General features: G+C 65.3%; 2 protein-coding genes across 9 annotated transcripts; one reads left to right on the forward strand and one right to left on the reverse strand.

Moving 5' to 3' along the window:
- The first annotated feature begins 200 nt into the window (after positions 1 to 200).
- LOC116959453 (RAP1 GTPase activating protein) lies at positions 201 to 10441 on the forward strand. 7 transcript variants are annotated; one of them, XM_042794679.1, is made up of 22 exons: positions 201 to 274; positions 1632 to 1835; positions 1921 to 1968; positions 2059 to 2097; positions 2214 to 2399; positions 3021 to 3115; positions 3197 to 3275; positions 3355 to 3408; positions 3512 to 3595; positions 3674 to 3774; positions 3851 to 3980; positions 5095 to 5250; positions 5337 to 5408; positions 5492 to 5578; positions 6465 to 6602; positions 7163 to 7231; positions 7359 to 7468; positions 7540 to 7642; positions 9308 to 9396; positions 9504 to 9585; positions 9666 to 9733; positions 9823 to 10441. In XM_042794679.1, the coding sequence occupies exons 3-22, from the start codon at positions 1930 to 1932 to the stop codon at positions 10424 to 10426; spliced, it is 2385 nt and encodes a 794-aa protein (XP_042650613.1). In that variant the 5' UTR covers positions 201 to 274; positions 1632 to 1835; positions 1921 to 1929; the 3' UTR covers positions 10427 to 10441. The 7 variants fall into 7 exon arrangements, 5 of the variants coding, with proteins under 5 accessions (XP_042650613.1, XP_042650616.1, XP_042650614.1 ...); XM_042794682.1 differs by having other exon boundaries at positions 213 to 274; positions 1698 to 1835; XM_042794680.1 differs by having other exon boundaries at positions 232 to 274; positions 1665 to 1835.
- Positions 10442 to 11489: 1048 nt separating this feature from the next.
- ALPL (alkaline phosphatase, biomineralization associated) lies at positions 11490 to 19622 on the reverse strand. 2 transcript variants are annotated; one of them, XM_042794685.1, is made up of 12 exons: positions 19497 to 19622; positions 18221 to 18313; positions 18018 to 18137; positions 17208 to 17323; positions 16343 to 16517; positions 16079 to 16254; positions 14555 to 14698; positions 14324 to 14393; positions 13529 to 13663; positions 12852 to 13043; positions 12625 to 12744; positions 11490 to 12519 (listed from the first exon to the last, which is right to left on the reverse strand). In XM_042794685.1, exons 2-12 carry the CDS (start codon positions 18276 to 18278, stop codon positions 12269 to 12271), a joined length of 1557 nt encoding a protein of 518 aa, XP_042650619.1. In that variant the 5' UTR covers positions 18279 to 18313; positions 19497 to 19622; the 3' UTR covers positions 11490 to 12268. The 2 variants fall into 2 exon arrangements, with proteins under 2 accessions (XP_042650619.1, XP_042650618.1); XM_042794684.1 differs by having other exon boundaries at positions 18221 to 18298; positions 19497 to 19586.
- Between the last annotated feature and the right edge of the window lie 1221 nt (positions 19623 to 20843).

A 20843-nucleotide genomic window follows, 5' to 3' on the forward strand; every position in this document is an offset into this window, starting at 1 on the left:
ACCCAGGGGGCGGGACACCCGGGACAGCGCGGGGGGGGGGGGGCTGTGAGTTCCCCGGGCGGGATCCCCGTTGCCGGTTCCGAGAGGGGTTTTTCCCGGCGGCTTTTTTTTTTCCCCCCCCCCCCCCCCCCCCCCCCGGTTCCGGGGCCGGTACCGGCCGCCCCCGTTGGGGCCGCCCCGCCCCGCCGCACGTGACGCGGCGCCGTGGCTGCGAGCGGCGGGGGCCCCGCTCCGCTCCGGTACCGGCCCCGGGCCCGGCCCCGCCGCCCCTCCGGTAAGTGCCGCGCCGCGGACACCGGCAAACGGGGTTCCCCCCCCCCCACCCCGGGCTGTGTTGCCCCCCCCCCCCCCCCCCGGGCGCAGCACCGTCCCCCGGTGACCTTCAGCCGTTGCCGGTACCGGCAGCGCGGGGGTGGCGGGGGACCCGGGAGGGAAGAGGGGGGGGGATGGGGATCAGCCCCCCCATGAACCTCCCCCCCCCAACCTGCCCCTCCCCAATATATCTACCCCATGAATTACCTGCCCCCCCCCCATATCTCCCACATTAATCACCCCCCCCCTCAACCTGCCCCCCTCAAACCTGCCCCCCCCCCCCCCCGGCTAGCCCAAAAATCATCCCCCCCCCCCCTTCCGCACCCCCTCATCCTGGCCCCATCACCTGCTCCTCCCCCAGCCCAGTCCCCCTCAATCTGCCCCTCATGGCCCCCCCCAACCCCAATCTGGCCCCACATTCGTGTCACGGCCCCCCCCCCCCCCCCCGGGACTGCCCCCACCTTGAGTGCTGGGGGGAGGGCAGCGGTGGGGGAGCCCCCCCGGCCCCCACACAGCCCCCCCGTGCCCGGCGGGGGTCACGCTGCAGCCCACGGGTGCGCAGGGACGGGTCACGTTTGCACGGGGACAGGTGACACTGTCACATTTGCACCCAGGGCGCGTTTGCACGCGGGTCATGTTTGCACGGGGACCGGTCGCGCTTGCACGAGGGTTGTGCCCGCACAGGGATGGGTCACCTTTGCACCAGGGTCACGTTTGCAGCGGGGTCGTGCTTGCGGCAGGGTCACGCGTGCACAGGCGTGGGTCACGCTTGCACCAGGGGCGTGCTTGCATGCAGTCGTGTTTGCACCACGGTCGCGTTTGCACAGGGCCAGGGCTCGTTTGCACCAGGGTGGTGTTTGCACCAGGGTGGTGTTTATGCAGAGACCGGCCACGTTTGCACGAGGGTCCCTTTTGCACCAGGGACCGTCGTGTTTGCACGGGGATGTTGGGGGGGGGGGGGGGGCGGCGTTTGCACGAGCGTTCGCGTTTGCACGAGGGTCGCGCGGGGGTGGGACCCATTCGCACCGGCGCCGGGTTTGTTCACACCGGGGCCGGGTTTGTTCACACCGGGGCCGGGTTTGTTCACACCGGCGCCGGGTTTTGCACCGTTTGTCTCCGCGGCCCCGGCGCTGTCCGTGGTGCTGCCCCGCGCGGCGCCGCCTCCCGCCGGCAGAGGGCGCCCTTCGGGGGGGGGGGGGGGGCGGGGCTGGGAGGGTGGGGGTGCGATGAGTTTGGGGGGTCTCAGCAGCCAGGCACCGCCCCCCCCCCCCATGGAGTGAGCTGACCCCCGCCGCTCCCGGCCCGCTGGCTCCCGGCAGGCAGCGAGGTGGCGCTTGGCTCGCTGCCATCAGTAGGCTTCAGGGGTAACGCCACTGGCCGAGCAGCCGGGCGGCACGGCGAGGGGCTGCGGGGGAGCTCTCCTCACCCCCCAGGAAGCGCCATGGAACCCCCTGGGCCCCCCCACGCCACCTAGACACATCCCCAGCCGGCACCACCACCCCCCTCGGTCCCCCCACCCCGAGGTAAGCTCCCCACGGGTGCTCCCCACTCAAGGGTGCCCACCCCAAGGCGGGGTGACGGGTACCCCACAGCCCCCATCTCCCGCAGGGCAGCAGGATGGCCCAGCAGCGTCACGCCGTCCCCCCGCCGCTCAAGGTAGGCGTCGCTGGGGGGGTGGGGCGGGCACCCAACCAGCACCCATGGGTGCACCCAGCACGGCCTCCCCCCCACCCCGTTGTCTTGCAGACGGAGGAGGACTACATCCCCTACCCCAGTGTGCACGAGGTAGAGCACCCGCTCCCCTCCAGAGATGGGTGCGAGGGCAGGCGAGCGGCTGGGGGGCGATGGGGGGGGGGTTGACGGGTGGGTGGCCAGAGCACCCACCTCGGTTGTGGGTGCAGGTGCTGGGCCGGGAGGGGCCGTTCCCCCTCATCCTCCTGCCGCAGTTTGGGGGTTACTGGATCGAGGGCACCAACCACCAGCTGAGCGGGGCACCCGAGTCCCCCCCGACCCCAGCACCCAGCACCCGGGCCCGGCTCGAGGGCAACCACACGGCCAAGATCTACCGCAAGCACTTCTTGGGCAAGGTGAGGCCCCGTGGGTGCTCCAGGAGTGGGTGCTTGGGGTGGGTGGGTTCCTCAGCGGTCACGGGCGTGGAGACCTCGGAAACGTGGGTGCTCGTCCATATGGGCACGGGTGCCCCCACGGCGTGGGTGCTCATGGATGTGGGTGTGGGTATCTACGGGCACGGGAGCCGTATGGGTGCTCATGGACCCGGGTGTCCTCTGGCGTGGGTGCTCAGGGACAGGGGTGCCCCATGGGCATGGGGGCTCCGTAACTATGGGAGCCCATGGGTGTGGGTGCTCAGGAACCTGGGTGCCCCATGACATGGGTGCTCATGGGTAGGGGTGGCTCGTTGCGTGGGAGCCCATGAGTGTAGGCGCTCCGTAGGTGGTGGCGTGGGTGCTCAGGGACACGGGTGCCCCATGGGGATGGGTGCTCAGGGATCCGGATGCCCCATGGCAGGGGTGCTTGTAGACATGGGTGCCCATGGGGCACGGGGAACCTACGAGTGTCTGTCGGATGGGTGGCCCATGGACACGGGTGCTCGTGGATATCGGTGTGCGTGCGCATGGGCGCTCCGTGGCATGGGTGCCAGCGTGAGCACCCGTTGGCCTGGGCGTGGGTGCTCGGCCCCCTCCCCGCAGGAGCACTTCAACTACTACTCCCTGGACCCGGCGCTGGGTCACCTCGTCTTCTCCCTCAAGTACGACGAGCAGGAGCACCTCCACCTGCTGCTGCGGTGAGCAGGGTGCCCGGGGGCACCCATGGGTGCTGGCTGGGGGTAGAGGGCCCCCTCCCCGACCCCTGCCTCGCCCTGCAGCACCCGCACCCGCACCCTACACGACGTGGTGCCCATCTCCTGCCTGGCTGAGTTCCCCAACGTGGTGCAGATGGCCAAGGTGGGTGCAACACCTCCGGCAGCACCCATGGGTGCCCCCCACCCCGGGTCACCCATCGCATCACCCGTCCTTCCCGCAGCTGGTGTGTGAGGATGTCAACGTGGATCGCTTCTACCCCGTGCTCTACCCCAAGGTGAACAGGGTGCGGGGGGGAGGGGGGGGGAGAGGGGCATGAGCACCCATGGGTGCCCTGGGGTGCCCCCACCCAACCTCCAGCCCCCCTCCCGACCCCGCAGGCGTCCCGCCTCATCCTCACCTTCGACGAGCACGTGCTCAGCAACCACTTCAAATTTGGGGTCATCTACCAAAAACTGGGGCAGGTATGGGGTGGGGTGGGGTGGGGGTTAGGGTGGGGGGGTCCCGGGTGGGTGCTGGCACCCATCCCCACCCCACTGCAGACCTCCGAGGAGGAGCTTTTTGGCACCACGGAGGAGAGCCCGGCGTTCGCCGAATTCCTCGACGTCCTGGGCCAACGGGTGCAGCTGCGGGACTTCAAGGGGTACGTGATGGGGTGCTGGGTGGGGGGGCACCCACGGACCCCAGGTTCAGGGTGCCTGTCGCCCTCACCCACCCAGGTTTCGGGGGGGGCTGGACGTGACCCACGGGCAGACGGGCAGCGAGTCGGTTTACTGCCACTTCCGCGACAAGGAGATCATGTTCCACGTCTCCACCAAGCTGCCCTACACCGAGGGGGACGCCCAGCAGGTGGGGCACCCATGGGTGCTGGGGGCGGGGGGTGCAAGAAGGTGTGGGGGGGAAGGGTTTTGGGGGGAACGCAGGAGTGCTTGGGGGCAGTGGGGGTGTAGGGGCACCTGTGGGTGCTTTGGGTGTGTCCGTGGGGTTCAGGGGCTCCTGGAGCACCCGTGGGTGTTGGGGAGGTGTTTATAGGGTGCAAAAACTCCAGAGGCACCCATGGGTGCTGATGAGGATCTGCAGGACATAAGGGCTAGTAGTACACCCCGTGGGTGCTGGAGGGTGTCTATAGGGTGCAGGGGCTCCTGGAGCACCCATGGGTGCTGGGGGGAGTATCTATAGGATGCAAAAGCACCAGGAGTACTTGTGGGTGCTGGGGGGGCATCTATAGGATGCAAAGCTCTAGGAGCACCCATGGGTGCTGGGAGAGTATCGATGGGATGCAGGGGCTCCTGGAGCACCCATGGGTGCTGTGGGAGTATCTATGGGATGCAGGGGCTCCTGGAGCACCCATGGGTGCTGTGGGAGTATCTATGGGATGCAGGGGCTCCTGGAGCACCCATGGGTGCTGGGAGAGTATCTATGAGATGCAAAAGCTCCTGGAGCACCCATGGGTGCTAGGGGAGTATCTATAGGATGCAAAAGCACCAGGAGCACTTGTGGGTGCTGGGGGGGGCATCTGTAGGATGCAAAGCTCTAGGAGCACCCATGGGTGCTGTGGGAGTATCTATGGGATGCAAAAGCTCCTGGAGCACCCATAGGTGCTGGGGGGGGCATCTATAGGATGCAGGGGCTCCTGGAGCACCCATGGGTGCTGGGAGAGTATCTATGGGATGCAGGGGCTCCTGGAGCACCCATGGGTGCTGGGAGAGTATCTGTGGGATGCAAAAGCTCCTGGAGCACCCATGGGTGCTGGGGGGGCATCTATGGGGTGCAGGGGGTTGGCAGAGCGCCCTTGGGTGCTGGGTGGGGGTTGTCTACAGGCTGCAAAGTCTCCAGGGCCGCTCCTGGGTGCTGGGGGGCGCCTATGGGGCATGGGGGCTGCCGTGTCCTTTTGCGCCCTTTGGTGTCACCACCCCCCCCGTGTCCCCCATGTGTGTCCCCCCCCCCCCCAACGTCCCCGCAGCTGCAGCGGAAGCGTCACATCGGCAACGACATCGTGGCCATCGTCTTCCAGGACGAGAACACCCCCTTCGTCCCCGACATGATCGCCTCCAACTTCCTGCACGCCTTCGTGGTGGTGCAGCTGGAGCAGGGCAGCTCCCAGGGGACCCTCTACAAGGTGCCACCCCGGGGCCTCGGTTTCCCCATCGCCCTGGGGTGCTGGGGGCACCCGGGGTGCCCCGTCACCTCTCCCACCTGCTGCAGGTCTCTGTCACCGCCCGTGATGACGTGCCCTTCTTCGGCCCGCCGCTGCCCGACCCTGCTGTCTTCAGGAAGGTGAGCGCCCGTGGGTGCTGCCTAGAGGAGGGGGGGGTCTGTGGGCGGCACCCACCCAGGGGCCGCCCTTCGCCCCCCCGCAGGGCCCCGAGTTCCAGGAGTTTCTGCTGACGAAGCTCATCAACGCCGAGTACGCCTGCTACAAGGCTGAGAAGTTCGCCAAGCTGGAGGTGGGTGCAAATGTGGGTGCTGGGTGCTGAGCGCGGGGGGTGCTGAGGGTGCTGGGCATCTGCGGGGGGGGGGGGGAGCCTGCACCTGCAAGGGGACTGGGCATGCCGTGGGTGTGGGTGCTGTGCCTGCAAGGGGACTCTGGGTGCTGTGGGTGTGGGTGCTGTGCCTGCAAGAGGGTTGTGCCTGCCATGGCACCCGTGGGTGCTGGGCAAAACGTGGGTGCTGTGGGTGTGGGTGCTGTGCCTGCAACGGGGCTGTGGGTGCTGTGGGGCCCGTGGGTGCTGGGCAAAACATGGGTGCTGTGGGTGTGGGTGCTGTGCCTGCAACGGGGCTGTGGGTGCTGTGGGGCCCGTGGGTGCTGGGCAAAACGTGGGTGCTGTGGGTGTGGGTGCTGTGCCTGCAACGGGGCTGTGGGTGCTGTGGGGCCCGTGGGTGCTGGGCAAAACGTGGGTGCTGTGGGGCTGTGGGTGCTGTGGGGCCCATGGGTGCTGGGCAAAACATGGGTGCTGTGGGTGTGGGTGCTGTGCATGCTGTGGGGCCCGTGGGTGCTGGACACGCCGTGGGTGCTGTGCCTGCAAGAGGGTTGTGCCTGCTGTGGGGCCTGTGGGTACTGGGCACAACGTGGGTGCTGTGGGTGTGGGTGCTGTGCAATGCTGTGGGGCCCGTGTCTGCAGTGGGTGCCATGCCTGCCCTGGGTGCCGTGCACGTGGGCGCCGTGGGGGGGGGGGGGGGGGGGGGGGGGGCACAACACCACGTGGGCGGTGGGTGTGTGGGAGCGGGGGCGGGGGGGCGGGTGTTGCGGGTCCCCAGCGGGGGGGGTGGGGGGGGTTGTGTCGCGCGTGGGGCGGTCGCGCGTGGGGCGGTGCAGCGGTGCGGGGCGCGCAGGAGCGGACGCGGGCGGCGCTGCTGGAGACGCTGCACGAAGAGCTGCAGGCGCGCAGCCAGGCCATGCTGGGGCTGGGCCCCGACGACGAGCGCCCCGACAACGGCGCCGCCGCTCCGGGCTTCTTCGAGTCCTTCAAGGTGGGGCCCGGGGGGGGGGGTTCCGACCCCCCCTCCAATCCCTTACACCCCAAAAAGAAAAAAAAAAAAAAAAAAAAAACAAAAAACCCACAAACATCGGGGCGGGGGTGCCCGGCGGCACCGGGCGCTGCTGGCGGGGCGGGGGGGGCCCTGCAGCGGGCGCTGCGGGGCCGCAGCCCGTCGCTGTGGGCCGTGGGGCTGGGACCCCGCCGGGCCCCCCCCCCGGTGCCCCCCCCCAGCGCCGCCGCCGGAGCCCCGGGGGCCGCCTGCGTGAGTGCCCCGCCCCTGGACACGCCCCCTCCGCGCTGGCCACGCCCCCCGCCCCGGCCTGACAGCGGGCGCCTGGGTGAGACCACGCCCTCTCGGCGAGGCCACGCCCCCTACGCGGGACAAACCACACCCCTGAAGCGCCCTGGTCCCGCCCCCTCTACCCCACAAGCCACACCCCCCGCTGCCCAACCCCCGCCCACTCATACTCCCCGCCCCGCCCCTCCGCGCTAGCCCCGCCCCTCCCGGTGCCCCGGTGCCCCCCGGGGCCGGTGACGCGGTGCCGCCCCCAGTCGCTGCTGGTGCCCGGGAGCCGGCGGGGACGCCGCGGCAGCGCCATCGGGCTGGGCTCGGTGGAAGAGGTGGGTACCCCCGGCACGGAACCTCCCCCCGCCCCCCCGCCGGTGTGTCCCCCCCTCTCCGGTGTGTTCCCCCCCCACACTCCTCCGCGGTGTTCCCCCCCGGTGTCCGGTTAACGGCGACCCGCAGGCGCTGCTGGTGCCCGGGAAGAGCCCGTCGCGGCGGCGGCCCGGCCCACTCGGCTCCCGCCGCTCCAGCGCCATCGGGATCGAGAGCATCCAGGAGGCGCCGGCCGGCAGGTGAGCGCCGGTACCGGAACGCGGGGCCGGCCCCTCCCGGGGCCACCTCACCGCCCGCCGCCTCCCCACAGGGACGGCCCCGCCGCCGCCCCCGCCGCCCCCGAGGGCGCCTGCTCCGCAAACAGCTCCCCCGAGAGCCACCGGCACCCCGACAGGTCCCGGCACCGGGACAGGGTGACACGGGGACTGGGGGGCACTGGGATGGGGCAGCACAAGGACGGGGGGACACTGGGGTGGGGAATATTGGGGTGATGCGGGGACTGGGGGGCACTGGGGTGGGGAATATTGGGGTGACGCGGGGACTGGGGGACACTGGGGTGGGGAATATTGGGGTGATGCAGGGTCTGGGGGGCACTGGGGTGGGGAATATTGGGGTGACGCGGGGACTGGGGGACACTGGGATGGGGAATATCGGGGTGACACGGGGACTGGGGGACACTGGGGTGGGGAATATTGGGGTGATGCAGGGTCTGGGGGGCACTGGGGTGGGGAATATTGGGGTGATGCGGGGACTGGGGGGCACTGGGGTGGGGAATATTGGGGTGATGCGGGGACTGGGGGGCACTGGGGTGGGGAATATTGGGGTGACGCGGGGACTGGGGGGCACTGGGGTGGGGAATATTGGGGTGATGCAGGGTCTGGGGGGCACTGGGATGGGGCAGCACAAGGACGGGGGCACGCGGATGGGCAATATCGGGGTGACAGGGGGACACTGGGATGGGGAATATCGGGGTGACATGGGGATTGGGGGGCACTGGGGGCAGCACAAGGACAGGGGGACACTGCAGTGGGGAATATTGGGGTGACGCGGGGACTGGGGGGCACTGGGGTGGGGAATATTGGGGTGATGCGGGGACTGGGGGGCACTGGGGTGGGGAATATTGGGGTGATGCAGGGTCTGGGGGGCACTGGGGTGGGGCAGCACAAGGACGGGGGCACGCGGATGGGCAATATCGGGGTGACGGGGGGACACTGGGATGGGGAATATTGGGGTGACATGGGGATTGGGGGGCACTGGGATGGGGCAGCACAAGGACAGGGGGACACTGCAGTGGGGAATATTGGGGTGACGCGGGGACTGGGGGACACTGGGGTGGGGAATATTGGGGTGATGAGGGGACTGGGGGGCACTGGGATGGGGCAACACAAGGACAGGGTGGCACTGGGATGTCACAGGGTTGCAGTGGGCCAGGGTAGCACTGGGATGGGGTGACATGGGGACTGGAGAGAACTGGGATGGGGTGGCAAGGGGACAAGGTGGCACCAGGATGGGGTGGTGAGGGGACAGGATGACATTGGGGTGACACAGGGACTGGGGGGCACTGGGATGGGGTAGCACAGGGATGCAGTGGGCCAGGGTGGCACCAGTACGGAGTGGCACCAGGATGGGGTGACATGGGGAGTGGAGGGCGCTGGGATGGAGCAGCACACGGGTGGGGTGGCACTGGGACAGGGTGACACTGGGATGGGGCAGCGCGTGGACAGGGTGGCACCGGGATGGGATGACACCGGGACCAGGTGGCACCAGGACTATTGGCACAGGGCAACGTGGGGACAGGGTCACCCAGGAACCTGGTGGCACAGGGACAAGGTGGCAGGGGGAGGCACTGGGGGGGGGGGGGGGGTGGGGGGGTGGCATGGGGACTGGCCGGTGTGACAAGGGACGTGGGACTGGGACATCAAAGGGGTGGGATGGTGTGGGGACGGGGTGTCCTGGGGACGGGGTGTCCTGGGGACAGCGCAGCGTCGCGGCGGGCCGTGGGGGCCGTGGGGGCCGTGGGGGCGGCCGCACGGCGCGGTGCCAGCCCGTCCCCGGCGCTGGGGACTGACCCTCGGCAGGGCCGAGAAGCCGGAGCCGCCGGATTTCTCCCGCTCCTCTTCCAGCACCAGCAGCTTCGGCAGCGCCAGCGAGGAGCCCAGCGAGCCGGGCAGGGTACCGGGGTGCCGGGGGGAGGGGGGAGGCTGGGGGGTGGGGGGTGGGGGGGGGGGGGCAGCACCCCTTTGACATCCCCCCCCCCCCACCTTGCACCCTTAGGAGAGCCGCTCACCCTCGGGGACCCACCGTGACGCCTTCACTGACACCCCCTGGCCAGATGACCCCCCCGGTATCCCCCCAGGTAGCCCATCACCGGGGCGTCAGGCCGCCGTGGGGCTGGGGGACCCCCTGGGGTGCTCATAGCCCCCCCCTTCCCCACAGGCCGCCGGCCCCCTGACCCCCCCTGCCCCGAGATCAAAATCCAACTGGAGCGGCCCCCCCCCAATCCGGTGAGACTCTGTGTGTGTGTGTGTCCCCGGCGTACCCCAATATAGGGGCACCCATATTGGGGTGCACCCATTGATGTTCCTCCACACAGGGCTCATAGTCACCTCCAACCCCGGGGGGGGGTCACCGCTTCGCCCCCCCTGCCCCGTGTGCCACCCCCGTGCCAGGAGCTGAAGCCATCGTCCCCGGTGCAGGATTTGGGGGGAACCTCCCCCCCCAGACAATCTCCGTCACCCCAAATACCCCCTGGGGGGGTGATGGACCACAAAGGCCCCCCCCCCCCCACTGTGACCCCAATATCACACAGGGGGGAGCTCTCACAAGACAAAGAGCGAGTCCAACCCAAGCATCACCCCCTCCCTAAAAAAAAAAAGTGGGGCTCAAATCCGGGGCAAACCCAAAGTGGGGGGTCCCCCTGTTTCCCCCCTTTTATTTTAAGGGAAAAAAAGTTTTGGAATGGGTCAGATGCTGGAATTGGGGAGGGGGGGGTATGGGGGGATGGATTATTTTTTCAAGCCCCCCCAAATCGTGTTTGTGTTCCCTGTGAGGTCCTGTATAAAATAAAGGTTTATTTATCGCTACAGCTGGGAGTGCTGGGGAAGTGTGTGTGGGGGATGTGTCCCCAAGATCTGAAGTGGGGTCCCCAAAATCGGTGGGGCACGATCTTAAAAACACCCCAAATTCACCCACTTTGAGGGGGGGGGGTGTCACCAAAATTTTGAGGCTTTCACAGCAGCCAGGCTCAGCAAAGCTTTTCTTTGATTTTTTTTTTTTTCTCTGGTTTTGGCATGCTGCAGGTACCCCAAAATTTGGCAGGCACTGCCCTCACACCCCCCTTACCCACCCCCCCCAAAAAAAAAAACCAACAAAACAAAACTCTTTTTTCAGCTCCAGCAGCCAACCCGGCGTCGGGAGCGGCACTTGGCCGGCAGCCCCCGTGGGCGCCGGCTTTGCGCCAAATCCCCAGCCAAGAAAAAGCAGTTCCCCCCCTCAACCCCCCCCCCGAACCCCCAAAAACCACGAAGCACCCCGGGACCGGTTAAACATAGCTTGGTGCCGCCTGGTTTCTGGGAAGCCCCAGCGCCAGGGACTGGGTCGTGGTCGGGGACACCGGCGATGCCCGTGCGGGTGCAAAGGGCGCCAGGCAAAGTAAGGGTGTCAGAGCCCCCCCCCTCACCCCCCCCCCAAAAAATCCAGCACCACCCGGGTCATCGCCTTCGCCCGCTCCAAAGTTTGCCGGTTAATAAAAAAACCGGAGCGGAGATTTATTTATAAAGCTGGTAAATAAATAAAAAAGGGGAGGATTGGAAGGGCCCACTGGGATTTTGGGGGGTGCTCAGCTCGGGGGGGGGGGGGGCGGGTGTGTTGCACAACGCACCTGGGGCGCACGAGGGGCTGCTCGTGCACAGAATTTGCACAGACAAAGTGGCGTTGGCACCGTTGGCGCCGCCGGAGAGGCACTTGGGCGTGCGCGGCGCTTTCCGCGCGTGCAGGGTGCTGGTTTGCAGGGTGCTGGTTTGCACGTGCAAAGGAGCGGCGTGCACGTGCGCAGCGGCTTCTGCACGCCCGCGGCGGCGTTTGCACGCGCAGGGCAGCGTCTGCTGAGCCGGGGCTGCGTCGGGATTTGCACGTGCGAGGCACCGTTTGCACGTGCACAGTGACGTGCACGTGCACAAGGTGACACTTGCGCAGCCAGGGCGGCATTTGCACATGCACAGTGACATTTGCACACGCACAGTGACATTTGCACACGCACAGTGACATTTGCACGCCCAAGGCACTATGTATGTGCCTGTGCACAGTCCTGTTTACACGGTCGGAGCAGCATTTGCACACCCAGGCCCCCTCTCCCGTGCTACCGCAGGCCTCAACTCCCCCCTACCCAGGCACCTTGCAAAGCCCCTCTCCCCTAATCACCCTCCCTAATTACCCAGCCCTACCAAAGGCACCCCAGCGAGTGCCATGCCCTAAATCCCTGCAATTCCCAGTCCCCAAACCACCCTGAATCCCTCCTCGGGCAGCAAGTTGCCTTAAACTGAAGGCCTTTAAAGCAAAATAAGTCACTCAGGAGGCAGGAAAAAAAAAAAAAAAAAAGTTTTGGGGACAAATTAACCCGGTGAGTTAATTTTTTTTTTTTTCCCATCTTCATGTGGTTTGTGGGTACCCACATATGTGATGAGTTGGACACCGGGGTCAGTCCTCAGTCAAGGGACCGGGAGGCATTTTGGGACCCAGTCCCATCGCGTCTCGCTCAAAGAGGGGGTTTAATCCACTGAGGCTCCGGCTCCCATCCCAAATCCCGCGGTGGGTTCGGGATGGGGCAGGCAATGACGCTAATTATAGGGGAAGGAACCGTGTATTTACAGAGGCAGCTCCCAGCACGAAACCGCCGGCGGCTGCTTTTACTCCGCTGAGTCTTTCTTTTTCTCTCCTCTTTCTGGGCGCTGCTATCCACAAAATTAAAAAAAAAAAAAATATAAAAAAAAAAAGGGGAGGAATTAAAAATAAATCCCCCTCCATGGTTTGCAAGAGGCTCTTTAGCAGAGGAGGACGAGGAGGGTGAGGAAGGGCAGGAGGATGGTGGCGGCGGGGCGGACGGCAGCGTTGCAGTGGGCTCGGTTGGAGCCGATGCAGGCGGCGTAAGCCATGGCGTGGGGGATGTAATTTTGCTCGTGGACCCCGTGGAGGAGGTGGGCCATGGGCCCGCGGGCGAAAACGGCCACGTCCTCGCCGCCGTGGGTCTCCTGGCGCAGCGGCACGGCCGATTGCGCCTGGTAGTTGGCGTGTGCTGAGGGGGAAAAAAAAAAAAAAAATAATCCCAAATTACGAATCATTTTTAATTTTAGCCAGGCTGTAATAATTTAAGGGGGGGTTTTCCCCGAAATACACTCACCAAAATCCACAGCGGAGACATTTTCTCGCTCGCCCGCCACGATTTTATAGCCGGGGCCATTGCCGTAGAGGATGGAGGTGAAGGGTTTGCGGTCCACGTCGCTCTGCATCGGGGCCAGACCTGGCAGCGGCGGCACCGTCAGCAGGACGGGGACGTCCCTGGGGTGTCCCCAAGGCTGTGCCACGTGTCGTCGTGTCCCGTGTCCCCCCCCCCCGGCAGGGACTCACCGAAAATGGGGTTCCCGCGGGGGGTGTAGCCGCCGAAGGTGAAGACGTGCGAGTGGTCGGCGGTGACGACGCTGAGGGTGTCCTGGGCCGAGGTGAGGCGGGTGGCCAGCCCGATGGCCCGGTCCAGCTCCACCGCCTCGTGCAGCGCCTGCTTCGCCTTCCCCTCGTGGTGCCCGTGGTCGATGCGGCCCCCTGCGGCCCCCGGTACCGCTCGGCATCGCCCCCCCTCGGCCCCCGACAGCCCCCAGCCCCCCTCGGCCTTCCCCATCGCCCTCCTCTTCCCTGCTTTGCGTCCCCCAATGCCCCCTGGCAACCCCCTTTCTCTCCCTTTGCATGCCCCCCCAACCCCCCTTTATCCCTCCTGCTTTGCATCCCCTTTATCCCCCCTCTTTGCAGCCCCCCATCATCCCCTGCCCCCTTCTTTGCAGCCCCCCCATCACCCCCTCCATCCTTCCCATCTACCCTACTCTTTCCCTCTTTGCCCCCCTCCACTCCCCTTATCCCCCCCTTTTTTCATTCCCTCATCACCCTCTTTATCCCCCCCTTTGCACCCCATCACCCCCTTTAGCACCCCAAATCACCCCATCTATCTCCCTCTTTTTCCACCCCCCATCACCCTCCTTTCCCCCCAGGCATCCCCCTTTCTCCCTTTGCACCCCCATAGCCCCCCCCCACACCTTCAACCAGGAGGAAAAACCCCCGGGGATTTTTCTGGAGCATCTTGATGGCCACAGCCACCATCTCGGTGAGGGACGGATCCGTCTCGTTATTCCTGTCCAGCTCGTACACCATGTCACCTGGCTCGAAGAGGCCTGGGGACAATGACACTGCTGGGGACATCCTTTCCCACCAAAAAAAAAAATATATACAAAAGGGGCCAAATCCAGCACCGCCGCCTGCTTCTTGTGCTGCCTCAAGCATTTCACTCGCCACCGGATCCAGGGTGATTAGATAGGAGCCAGGGGATGCTCCCAGCCCTTCCTTCCTCCAGCCCGGCCGAATCCTGCAGCCTGGCTGGGCTGGAGAATCACACCATGGGCCAAAACCAGAAATTGCATCCCCAGAGAGGGGTAGCAGCATCCTTGGAGGCAGCAGCATCCTTGGAGGGGAGCAGCAGCATCCCCAGGGTGGGTACCAGCATTTCTTGGAGGTAACAGCATCCCCAAGGAGTACCAGCATCTTTGGAGGGGTACCAGCATCTTTGGAGGGGTACCAGCATCTTTGGAGGGGTACCAGCATCCCCAGGGGAGTACCAGCATTTTTGGAGGGGTACCAGCATCTTTGGAGGGGTACCAGCATCCCCAGGGGAGTAGCAGCATCTCTGGGGGGGTACCAGCATCCCTCGGGGGTACCAGCATCCTTTAGAGGGGGCAAACTGGCCACTCCAACTGCCCCAGCACCCTGGGATGGGCCAGGGGTCCCCCCAAAGCACCCCGTTGAGGCTGGGGCACCCTCTGGGTGCTGGGACTCACCCAGGAGGAAGTCCACGCGGCTGAGGTTGAGCGCCAGCAGGTCCTGCCGGTGCCACACGTACTTGGCAACCTGGGGACGGGGGACAGGCAGGTTGTCACCTCCCCGTCACCTCTGCCAACCCCAGGGCTGCTTTATACCCCGCTCCCCAAAACACTCCCCCCCCCCCCGAATGGCTTCGCATGGTTACAGTGGGGTGACACCCGTGTACCCCCCAAAAATGTCCCTGTCACCTTGCCAGGGGGCTTGACATCGTGCCACGCCTGGACGAGGTCCTTGCGGTCCAGGCGGGTGCCCCGATGCTTGTCCTCCTGGGGATACTCCACATCGCTGGCATTTTTGGGGAACATGTATTTCCTCCCGCCGCCTAAGATCACCTGCGAAAGTGGGGGGGGAAAAATGCATTTTTAAAATTATTTTTAATTATTTTTCATTATTTTCTCCCAATCTGGGGAGAAAACCCTAACAGGGCGCAGCGGGATATCCAGGAAAACCCTGGCAATGTGCAAAAAAGCGGGCGAAAACACCCGAGGAATTTCACCTCGCTCAAAATAACCCTGAATCTCTTCCTATTAATTAAACTCCAGGACAAAAATAACAATTTCCAGCAGCAAATTTGGCTTTTAAATTTCTCCCCCCCCCCCCTCTGTGGGAGGGATGCTCCACGTCGGGGTCCCCGCATGAACCCGCCGGGACGGAGCCCCATCCCGCGGCTCTTGCTGTTTGCTTTGGAGCCCGATTTATTTGGCCTCTGTTATTTATAACCAAGCAGAGATTTTTTTTTTTTTATTCCCCCCCCTCCTTTCTCTGCGTAGAAGGTGAATTATAAAGCTGCAAAACACCGCCGCCAAAATTATTAAGTGAAAAAAAAAGAGAAAAAAAATGTCTTTTCCCCGCTATATAATTATTTCCAGCCTGGGACAGAGTTAAAATTATATTAAAGGGAAAAAAAACAGAAGAAGAGGCTATTAAAGAGCTAAATAACAGGCTGAAATGTTTTGCTTTGGGGCTATTTTGAAGGACAGAAGAGTATTTATTTACAGGGCTGAATTTCTGCGTAAATCCGCAGCGAGGGGCAGAATCGGGGGGAAAATGGAGGGTTTTGGGTATGGGAAGTACGAGAAAGGAGGGGGTGGCTGTGGATGTGGGTGGAGGGGGGTTAAGCAGGATTTGGGGTTCTGGTCCTACGTGTGCTCGTGGTCCCAGCCCAGCATCCGATGGTCCTACTGGTCCTGGTCCCATATCCACCCAACAGTCCTGGTACCCCACCCACGGGTGGTCCTGGTCCCACATCTGCTGGGGGTTCTGGCTCTGCACCCATGGGTTGTCTCGGTCCAACATCCTCTGGGGGCCCCAACTCTGCACCCATGGGTGGTCCTGGTCCCATATCCACCCCCAGTCCTGGTCCTGCACCCACTGGTGCTCTCAGCCTCACATCTACTGGGGTGGTCCTGGCCTCGTACCCACTCACGGTCCTGGCCCTGCACCCTTTGGTGGTCCCTGCCCAACACCTCCTGTGGGTCCTGGCTCTTCACCCACTGGTTGTTTCAGCCCAGCTGAGGGGTCCCAGCCCTTCACCCCTGGGTGTTCCTGGTCCCACACCTACCCATGGCCCTGTCCCCATCCCCGAGTGGCTCCGACCCACGCCTCTGGGGGATCCTGTTCCTGTCCCCAGCTGGCTCCAGCCCATATCCCCGGTGGCCCCATCCCTGGGTGGCCCCAGCCCACATCCCTGCTGGCCCCATCCCCGTCCCTACCTCAATGTCGGGGATGTTCTCCACCAGCTGCCGGGCGATGTCCTTGCAGCCACCCTCCAGCGCGTCCGGGGGCATCTCTCCATCCGAGTACCAGTCGCGGTTGGCGGAGTGGGCGTAGGCGGCGCTGGGCGTCGCGTGGGTCACCCGCGTGGTGGTGACAATGCCCACCGCCTTGCCTGCACCACGAATTCAGGGGACGATGGTGGGAACGGCCCCACACCCCACGGCTTTACCCTCCACCTCCGGCGCCCGCCAGCCCCTCACCTCCATCCTTGGCCCAGCGGAGGATGGAGGTCACCTCCTGGCCCTTGGTGGTGTTGCAGCGGTCGCGGGTGACGCCGGCGGTGACACCCACCGTCCCCTCGTTGGCTTTGACGCCGCAGAGGTAGGCGGTGGCCGTGCCCGCGCTGTCGGGCACCTGCGCGTTGGTGTTGTAGGTCTGGGGGGGGGTGGGTCGGGGGAGAGAGATAAACCACCACCATCACCACCATCATCCTCGCGACCACCCCCTGGGGCTTCATCAGCAGCACCGTTCCCATCATGGAGTTTGGCCGCACTGGACCCCCACTCCACCTGTGACCCCCTCTCTTTTGCCCCTTGCCCCCCCAGTTTGCTCCTTGTTCCCCCCACCATGGTTGCACATCACCCCGCCCTGCTGCATTTTGATGCTTTTAGCCGTTTTTCAGTCTGGTTTTAGGCAGGGAGAGAGAAGCCACCACCACGAGCATCCCCCGCAGGGCGAAGGGAGACAGCGGGAAGCAGCCGGGACTTCCAATTTAATAATTTAAAAAAAAAAAAAAAAAAAAAAAAAAAGCCTTTTGTTCAGCAAAATGACCCCAGGAGAAGAGAGGGGGGGGGTCCCGCAGCTTCCCACGGCCGGGCGGCCTCATCCTGCCCCCCCCCCCTCCCCGTTCCCACGGGCCGGACCCTGGCACGGCGAGCGGGCACCAGCGCCAGCTCCCTTCGCCCGCCCCTGACCTAATTTCGGCTCCCGGTCGATGCCACCCGCCCGCCTGTGACCTTGCGGTGGGGGTCGGATCCCCCGTGGGCACCCCGGGGTGCGTGTGTGTGTGGGGGGGGTCATGACCCAGCCCCCCTCACACCCCCCCCCCCCCCCAAGGGGACTCACCTTGGCCAAGGCGACATAGGGGAACTTGTCCATCTCCAGCAGGCTCTCCTCGCCCTTGCCGTTTTGCAGCTGCCCTTTGAGGATGCGGGCGGCCGTGACGGTGGAGACACCCATGCCTGCCGGGGGCACAGGTCAGCCCCCCGCCGAGGACGGGCCAGCTCGCTGCACGGGTGCTGTGCAGCGCTGGTGGGCACCCGGTTCATCCAGCACCCGACATCTGGCGAACCCCGACCGCAGCACCCGCTTCATCACAGCACCCGATGTGCCGTAACACCCAGTTTGACACGACACCCAGTTCACCACAAACTGAGTTTGTCGCGGCAACCAATTTATCGCAGCACCCGGTTATCGCAAGCATGGTTTCTCGCAGCCCCCAATTTATTGCAAACCCAGTTCGTTTATCACAGCCCCCAATTTATTGCAAACCCAGTTTCTCGCAGCCCCCAGTTTACTGCAGCACCCCATTTGTCGCAGCATCCAAATCACTGAAAACCCACTTTATTGCAGCACCCAATTTTTTACAAATCCAACTCACCGCAGCACCCAGTTTACTGCAAACCCCATTTCTTGCAGCACCCAGTTTATCTCAGCACCCAACTCACCACAGCACCCAATTTACTGCACACCCAGCTTATCGCAGCACCCAGCTTAGCGCAAACCCAATTTATCCCAGCACCCAATTTATCCCAGCACCCAGTTTATTGCGATCCCACTTTACCACCGCACTCGCTTTATCACGGCACCCGCTTATTGCAGCCCCTATTTCATGGCACCTCCTTGCCCCCCCCCGGGTGGGTGCCCCCATCTCACCGTCACCCAGGAAGAGGATGAGGTTCTTGGCCACGTTCTGGTTGAGGCGCTGGAGCCGCAGGGCAGCCCGCAGGGTCTCCTGTGCCTGCCCCCGCCAGTACTCGGGGTCCTTCTCCCTCTCTGTGAAAACCAGGCTCCATAGCACCCAACAGCACCCACTTTTGGGGTGCTGACCCCCCCCCCCCCCCCGAAACCTCACCTACCGGGGACCAGCGATGGCGAGCAGAGCTGGGCGAGGAGGAGGAGGAGGAGAGCCTTCATGCTGCGGTGCTGAGTGGGTGCTGGGGAGGAGAGAGCTGCGGGGTGGAGGGCACCGGCCCCGTGCCTCAGTTTCCCCACCAAGACCTTTGCCCCGGGGCTCGGCCAAGCGTGGCTGGGAGGGAAATGTCCCCTCCCCGCGTGGTCACCAATGTGACCCCCTGGGGACGCGCCAGCTCCCCACCCCTGGCCACCGGTCCCACGGGGCGTCACCTCGCTGCCACCAACCCGGGGCTGGGGAGGGTGGCATGGCTCCCACGCGCGCGTGGCACAGCGGGGTCCCTGCCCCGTGTCCCTGTCCCCATTGCGTGGCCACGGCCCCGTCACGGCCGGGTCCCCATGGCACCGGGGTCCCCATCACATGCCCGTGTCCCTGTTGCACACCTGTGTCCCATCACACCCGTGTCCCCATCCCCTGTCTGTGTCCCCAGCCCATGCCCATGGCCCTGTTGCGTTCCCGTGTCCCCCTCGTGTGTCCCTGTCACGTCTGTGTCCCCATCTCACGCCCACGTCCCCGTCGCACATCCGCACCCCCCCTGCACACCCGTGTCCCCATCGCACGCCCGTGTCCCAGTTGCCCGTCTGTCCCTGTTGCACACGCACGTCCCCGTCACGCACCCGTGTCCTTGCTGTGTGTCTGTGTCTCTGTCCCCACCACACACCCGTGTCACCACTGCACACGTGTGTCCCCATCACATGCCCACGTCCCTGTTGCACATCCACGTCCCCGTCGCACACCCGTGTCCCCATCGCACACCCGTGTCCCCATCATGTGCCCGTGTCCCCATCACACACCCATCTCCCCGTTGCACACCTGTGTCCCCATCGCACACCCGTGTCCCTGTTGCACACCCATGTGCCCGTTGCACACCCATGTCCCCGTTGCACACCCGTGTCCCTGTTGCACACCCGTGTCCCCGTCGCACACCCGTGTCCCCGTCGCATGTCTGTGCCCCTGTTGCACATGCATGTCCCCATCGCACACCCGTGTCCCCACGGCGTGTTTGTGTCCCCATCGCACACCCGTGTCCCCACCACATGCCCGTGGCCCCATCGCATGCCCATATCCCCATCACACTCCCGTGGCCCCATCGGACCCTCCCCCCTCGTTGCACCCCTCCCCGCCCCCCCAAGGACCCCCCCCCCGCTTCCCCGGGGGTGGCAGCGGTGGCCTCGGGGGGGGGGGGTCCTTACCGCCGGGGGGGGGACACACACACGTACCCGCACAAACTTGGGTCCCGACACCCACGTCCCTCCTGGGCGGCGGGAGGAGGCCGGGCCGGGGGGACAGCGAGCCCTTAAATCCCCCCCGCACCCGGCCTTCGCCTCCTCCTCCTCCTCCCCTTCCTCCACCCTCCCCCCGCTGCCAGCACGGGGGGTGAGGGGCGGGGGGGGGGGGGGAAGAAGAAAAGGCCACAAACTGGGCTTACTGGTGCCCTCTGCCGGGGTTTACTGGGAGGACTGGGAGGACTGGGGTGTTCCCAAGCGTGGCTGTGGGTGCTGAGTGAGCATCCTCCCCCGCAACACGGCGGGGGAAGCGGGGTGCAACTCGGGGGGGGGGGCGGGGTAGATGTGTGTTTTGCCGGATTTTGCGTTATTTTCACCCAAAACGTGCCAGCGACGTGACCGTGGTTTTCGGGTGGGGCTACTGGAGAAGTGGGTGGTCCCCCTGCCTCAGTTTACCCACGCGGGCTCGCGCTGCAGCCCTGCCCGAAGCGATTTTGCTGTAGGTCCGACAGTAAACAAGCTTTCATCACCAGGGCAGGAGGGTGAGGCTCCCCCCTGCCTCAGTTTCCCCATCGTGGGGGACCGTGGGGCTCCGCGGCCCGCGGAGCCGTGGGTGGCTTCCCAGAAGGTGGCGGTCTCAGCCCAAAAATCCGCTCCCCGAAAGCTTCGGGGTGCCACCGCGGCTGCCCCAACGCCGCCCCGGCGCCACGGGGATGGGCACGGCTCCTGCAGAGCCCCAAATCCCTCCGGCACCCCTCTCCCGGCACCCCCAAATCCGACCTTTCGCATCCCGCCTCCCCCCCTTCCCCATAGCGCCTTCCCAGCCCCGCAAAGCGGTTTGCAGCCCCATGCGTGAGATGAGCGTGTCAGCGCTCAGCCCACCGGCGTGGCGCGGGGGTCCCGGGGTGGTGGCACCACGTCCCCCCCATCCCCGTCCCCCCACATGCCACGTAGCTGTGGGGGCTGGCCGGTGACGGCAAGCTAATTAAACAGCTCGTTAGCCCGGCACACGGGAAGCCTCAATCTGGGGAACTCCTCGCTGCGAGGCCGCCTGCACCCCAAAACCCTTCGAGGGGCTGTTAAACACGCGGGGGGGGTGGGGGGGGAAGGGGGGGTGTGTGTGGTGGGGGGTGAGGTTGCAACTCGCGGAGCACGCTTGCACACTTGCATGCTTGCAAGCTTGCACGCTTGCAAAATCGCCCGGCTTGCACACCTGGGTGCGTTGCACACCGGCACAATCGCGCGCTTGCACGTTTGCCTAAAATCGCCGCCCACGGTCGCCCGTGGGCGTGCTTTACCCAATTGCACGAGTGACACCCCCCCGTGTCCCCGTCCCCCCCC

The sequence above is a fragment of the Tyto alba genome, unplaced genomic scaffold (assembly GCF_018691265.1).
Source record: "Tyto alba isolate M040663 unplaced genomic scaffold, T.alba_DEE_v4.0 Super-Scaffold_20000042, whole genome shotgun sequence".
In the NCBI taxonomy this organism is placed as follows: domain Eukaryota; kingdom Metazoa; phylum Chordata; class Aves; order Strigiformes; family Tytonidae; genus Tyto; species Tyto alba.